Below are 6,000 nucleotides of genomic sequence, written 5' to 3' on the forward strand. Positions count from 1 at the left end.
TGGATTTTATATATATATATATATATATATATATATATATATATATATATATGTGTGTGTGTGTATACATGTGTGTGTGTGTGTGTGTGTGTGTGTGTGTGTGTGTGTATATATGTGTGTGTGTGTGTGTGTCTATATTGTACTGTCTCATAAAGAATTTACTTGACTCACTGGATTTTATATAGATAAAAGATAGATAGAAAATCCAGGTTGTGACAACAACTTTCATCAAGAAGAAAAATAAAGAATATATCTTAAAAGGTTTAACAAGTGCAGTGCTATTGTTCACATGCAAGATAATTCAGACCCTTTTTTCCCAGTTTCATTTGACCAACAGAAACTCTTAGCTAGCTACACAATAAGAATATACACCATACGAACGGACTGGCAAGCTACAAAGTGAAGACAAACATACACCAAAACAAACTGGTTCAGGCCTAATCTTTATGATTCTGTAAAATTCTGGTACAAAATATAATGTGTATTTCTGCAGAAAATATGATTGATCATATGAATTTAAACAATAATATTCACAACATCCAGATGTCCACACTTGTGAGGCATAATTTTCATTAGTCCTCTTCCTTTCTGGGTCCACAGAATACAGAATCTACCAGAACCAGAAAAATGAGAATCTGACCAAACCTACAATGCCCTTATAGCTTTACTGAGTTCTCAGTCCATTCAAGATATGTTTGTGATGCAAAACAAAAAAACCAGAGAGATGCCAAAAGGAGTTGGAACCGGAACAGTTTATTTCCACAGATCAGATTGCAATATATAATGATGAGAAAAATGGGCTGAAAAATCTCGGCCATCAGGTTTTTTTTTTTTTTTTTTTTTTTTGGTATTATTTGGCATTGGAATTGACATACCAAATCTAGTCATTTTATCCAAGTAAAAATTGTGCTATCAAAACAACACTAACACTATCTATAGTGCACAAACTGACCACATCAGTACTACAGTATACAGTCTACAATACACACTGACCACATCACCAACTCTGTCACCACAGACTGACTGCAGGTCAGTAGCAAGTTCCAGAGGAAGAGGTTTCCCTCTCAGACTTGGACTGGAGAGAATCATGTGACTGGAGAAGGGACGGCAGGTTTCTAACACAAGGGTGATGGTTACAGTACGTCTCCCTGGCCACAAGGTTATCTGTCAGCCAGACTCCTGACTGAACCACAGAGAGACAAAGATCTATAGTGAGGATGTCAGCCCAGCAGGGTCACCTGACTGAGTTCTGCTACAGGACAACAGCTACCGAACACAATAAGACAAGATAAAGGTCTTACAGACACAAAATTGAAGAATCAAACCTGCGACACTCTGATCATAGTTGTTACACCTTACCAAAGAGTTCTGAGTCAGGTAACCACCACATGACAATTAGTTTTGGGAATAACAGAATTAACCCCTTATCCTGGCGCCTAGAATAAAGCCCTCACTCAGACACCGTGCTAACCAGAGATGTTCAACACAAGGGAAACATTACAGGTTGTTCCAGGAAAACCAGAATACCCTGCTTTACTGAGCACATCTCTCTCTCTCTCTCTCTCTCTCTCTCTCTCTCTCTCTCTCTCACACACACACACACACACACACACACACACCGCTCAGTGTTCTCTCGGCCCTGAAAGATTCCAGGAAAAACCTTTGTGCCTTTATATTAATCGGATTTAACAGAAATTACTTTGAAATCTACTGTCCTGTCTCTGCTACATCTTTTTGCAGCACCTGGAGAGAGGAGCAGAGGAACCCAGATTCTAGTAAACTGGGTCACAGAGGACGATCTACTTACAGTGAAGTGATGGAAGCTTCTCATCCTGAGTCCTGCCTGCTGAATGCCACACAGACCCAGCAGCTGCCCGCTCTGATGCTGCTGTCAATTCATTGATCCCGTTGATGGGCAGGCTCTGAAACATGTGGGCACCTGTTCATCCAGTGCCAAACGGCAGGGCTTTAGTTTGTCCCATGTTACAAGATGGACTCTGATTGGGCCTCATGCCCTCAACACACCTCAAAATTCAAGCACCTCTAATAAACATGCATGTTTTGGTGCAGCACATGACCTCCACAGGTGAGCAGCATGGATAATAAAACTAAGAGTTACTCCCTTTTAAATGAACACATTTGAAGACCATTGTCATGCACGGCTGAAGATCACCAGGTCTACAGAGCATTAGCTGGGCAGAGGTAAGAGCAAGGCAACACAACTGCAGAGTGACACACAATTTGCAGACAAGAGAATGAATGAGCCTTGTGGAAAATGTTGCTGAATTATGTGCGTACGACTATCACGACCATCTTCAACTAAACAGTTCCTTTAATACCAGAACTTAAAGGATCCACAGCCCAGCGCTACTGACTCAGTTTGGTTATTCCACACCTTATGCCCATCGATTACTAATTCAACTAACAGCTAACTAATGAAACTACGCTTTGTGAACAATTCCAGCGCCATAGAACCATCATTCAGAAAGAGGCTGAGGGAGGTGGGCTATTCTAGACACAGACAGAAATACACTATGCAATATTAGTTCCGGAAAATCGTCAGTGAGGATGACGAAGGATGTTGTGTTGACTTGACGAAGTGCGTTTGTTCAGAGAAGCAGACTTACATTCTCGGCGTCCCGCTCGCTGACAGTCGGGAGAGGAGTTCTGGCTGACATCTTAACGCGTCGGGCGGCCCGGTACCGTCAGTCGGGAACGTGGAAACGTGCTGAAGATGAACATTAACCTGAACGTTGACTATCTGACCAACTTCACAAACTGCATGACCCAGAACACAACCCGACCCACGACCAGACAGATGCTGATTTAACTGGTGTTGCCGTTTAACAAATTGGTACCAGTCCCCAGATTCTGATTTAACTGGTATTCCGGTTAAACCTACCTGGCACCAGTCCAATGACGATTGTGTCACTGGCGTTGCCGTTTAACAAACTGGTACCAGTTCTACGACACTGACTCAACTGGTGTACCGTAAACATAAACTGATATCAGTTCCCGGGCCCTGGACAAAACAGTCCGGACCAGGAAGAGGAGGGGGGGGAGTAAAACCGGTCTGAGGATCCACTGCCCGTCTCGGTCCTGGTCTTTCGACGGGATTCTCGAGTTCAAATATAATTTATCTGGCTGTAGAATGAATCCGCTTTCCCCAAAAGGCCCGGTTCGGTTAAATTCTTCCCATCTCCTCAGTACTTGGTTTCTAAATCAGTTCGATCCAAGATGGCGGCCCACTGACTGAGGAACCAAACCCAGGGCGCTGAGAGGAAGTGACGAAAGAAACAACGTCAGAGCTGATTGGCGCTTGAAGACGAGCGGCGCTGTCTGTTGTTGCTAGGTGGCGCACAGACTGGCGAGAGGACCCGAGAGTACCGAGAAGTTAGACTAATCGAATTAATCAATTAATCAATTAAAATGTAAAAAAAAAACATGTATCAGTTAGACCTAAAATCATTCTAAAGAATCTGGATCAGACCATTAAAACCGATATTATCTAGAGAATCTGGATCAGAGCATTAAGACCGATATTATCTAGAGAATCTGGATCAGAGCATTAAGACATATTAGCGATAGAGTATGGATCTAAAGGACCGAGCTGGCATTTTCAGATGAATTTGGGTCAGACTATTAGAACTGATATGCTAATGAACCTGAATCGGACAATTAGAAATGACGTTATTCGAATGAATCTGGAAACGCGTATTAAACCTATATCTTCCTGCTGAATCAGGCTGAAACGGATGCTCTGATATCTCCTTTCTATAGCCCAGTCTGTTACGATCTGCCTCTGAAAATAGAGATACTTACACCATTTAACTTACGTTGTTTTATGTTTACCATGAATAGTTTTCTAATTATTATTATTATTATCATTGTTATTATTTTTAGAGGACAGGAAGAAATGAAAACGGATGATCCGCTGTGGCGCCCCCTAACGGGAGCAGCCGGACGTACTACTAATAGTAGTAGTAGTAGTAGTAGTAGTAGTAGTAGTAGTTGTTATTGTGGTTGTAGTAGTATTTTTCTAATTATTATATTCATCTTGTTTTTTTATATTTGGAATGTATTTTAGTTTTGGGTCCTTTATTCCAACCCTACAGAAATCATTCTGTGCTTTGTCACTTTAGTTTTTGTTTTTGTTTTTTATAATATTTTCATTACATTTTTGCACCGGTTTATAAGACAAACAGAAAACAATGTAAACATGCCTGTGAGTTTTACCCCATGAAAATATTTTTGTCCAGTGGTCTCGTAGCCTGGGACAGGACCAGCACACATGTAGTATAAGGGGAGCGGGTCACTGACGTTGAGGTTCATCTTTGCTAACCTAGCACTGGTCCAATGGATTCTGTGCAGCATCTTCCATGTAGCAGGCCGTGCCTGGCACAACTTGAGGATGAGTGGACCAGCTTAAGAATGGAATTCCACCTATCTTCTGGTAGCTCAGTACCTCGGTCTATCTCCCAGAGGTTTTGTGTTTGGGCAAGAAGGCCTGAGTTAAGTGAGTCAAATAGGCCGTAAACAGTAGCGAGGAGGCGTTTCTGCTGTGGATCCAGAGTTGAAGAGGTATCCACTGGTGACTCGGGGGCAATTGGGGAAGTGGGAGGACTGTCTTTGTACAACATGCCTGATTTGAAAAAACGAAACATGTGGGAATGTTTTGATGTTGATGTGGAAACGTGGGAATGTTGTGATATTGGTGTGGAAACATGTGGGAATTTTGTGATGTTGGTTCAGAAACATTGGGAATGTTGTGATGTTGGTTCAGAAACGTGGGAATGTTGTGATGTTGGTGTGGAAACATGTTGGAATGTTGTAATGTTGGTTCAGAAACACATGGGAATGTTGTGATGTTGGTGTGGGAATGTTGTGATGTTGGTTCAGAAACACGTGGGAATGTTGTGATGTTGGTTCAGAAACACGTGGGAATGTTGTGATATTGGTGTGGAAACATGGGAATGTTGTGATGTTGGTTCAGAAACACGTGGGAATGTTGTGATGTTGGTTCAGAAACGTGGGAATGTTGTGATGTTGGTGTGGAATAATGGGAATGTTGTGATGTTGGTTCAGAAACATGGGAATGTTGTGATGTTGGTGTGGAAACGTGGGAATATTGTGATGTTGGTGTGGAAACATGTTGGAATGTTTTTATGTTGGTGTGGAAACGTGGGAATGTTGTGATGTTGGTTCAGAAACATGTGGGAATGTTGTGATGTTGGTGTGGAAACGTGGGAATGTTTTGATGTTGGTTCAGAAACACGTGCGAATGTTGTGATTTTGGTTCAGAAACACGTGGGAATGTTGTGATGTTGATGTGGAAACATGTTGGAATGTTGTGATGTTGGTTCAGAAACACGTGGGAATGTTGTGATGTTGGTTCAGAAACGTGGGAATGTTGTGATGTTGGTGTGGAAACATGGTGGAATGTTTTGATGTTGGTGTGGAAACGTGGGAATGTTGTGATCTTGGTTCAGAAACACGTGGGAATGTTGTGATGTTGGTGTGGAAATGTGAGAATGTTGTGATGTTGGTTCAGAAACACGTGGGAATGTTGTGATGTTGATGTGGAAACATGTTGGAATGTTGTGATGTTGGTTCAGAAACACGTGGGAATGTTGTGATGTTGGTGTGGAAACATGGGAATGTTGTGATGTTGGTTCAGAAACGTGGGAATGTTGTGATGTTGGTGTGGAAACGTGGGAATGTTGTGATCTTGGTTCAGAAACACGTGGGAATGTTGTGATGTTGGTGTGGAAATGTGAGAATGTTGTGATGTTGGTTCAGAAACACGTGGGAATGTTGTGATGTTGATGTGGAAACATGTTGGAATGTTGTGATGTTGGTTCAGAAACACGTGGGAATGTTGTGATGTTGGTGTGGAAACATGGGAATGTTGTGATGTTGGTTCAGAAACGTGGGAATGTTGTGATGTTGGTGTGGAAACGTGGGAATGTTGTGATGTTGGTTCAGAAACGTGGGAATGTT

At 42.0% G+C, this 6,000-nt stretch overlaps 1 protein-coding gene across 5 annotated transcripts in view; it reads right to left on the reverse strand.

The window, feature by feature from the left end:
• LOC130124726 (MAP/microtubule affinity-regulating kinase 3-like) overlaps positions 1 to 3,237 on the reverse strand; it is a 96,967-nt gene extending 93,730 nt beyond the window's left edge. For 3 of the 5 annotated variants that reach the window (XM_056294057.1, XM_056294056.1, XM_056294053.1), the window contains exon 1: positions 2,628 to 3,237. In XM_056294057.1, coding sequence (XP_056150032.1) covers positions 2,628 to 2,678 — 51 coding nt within the window. In that variant the 5' untranslated portion in view covers positions 2,679 to 3,237. Of the gene's footprint in view, positions 1 to 1,807; positions 1,940 to 2,627 lie in introns of all 5 variants that reach the window. The other 2 variants (XM_056294055.1, XM_056294054.1) reach the window with 2 other exon arrangements.
• Positions 3,238 to 6,000: the final 2,763 nt, after the last annotated feature.

This window comes from Lampris incognitus, chromosome 15 (genome assembly GCF_029633865.1).
Source record: "Lampris incognitus isolate fLamInc1 chromosome 15, fLamInc1.hap2, whole genome shotgun sequence".
In the NCBI taxonomy this organism is placed as follows: domain Eukaryota; kingdom Metazoa; phylum Chordata; class Actinopteri; order Lampriformes; family Lampridae; genus Lampris; species Lampris incognitus.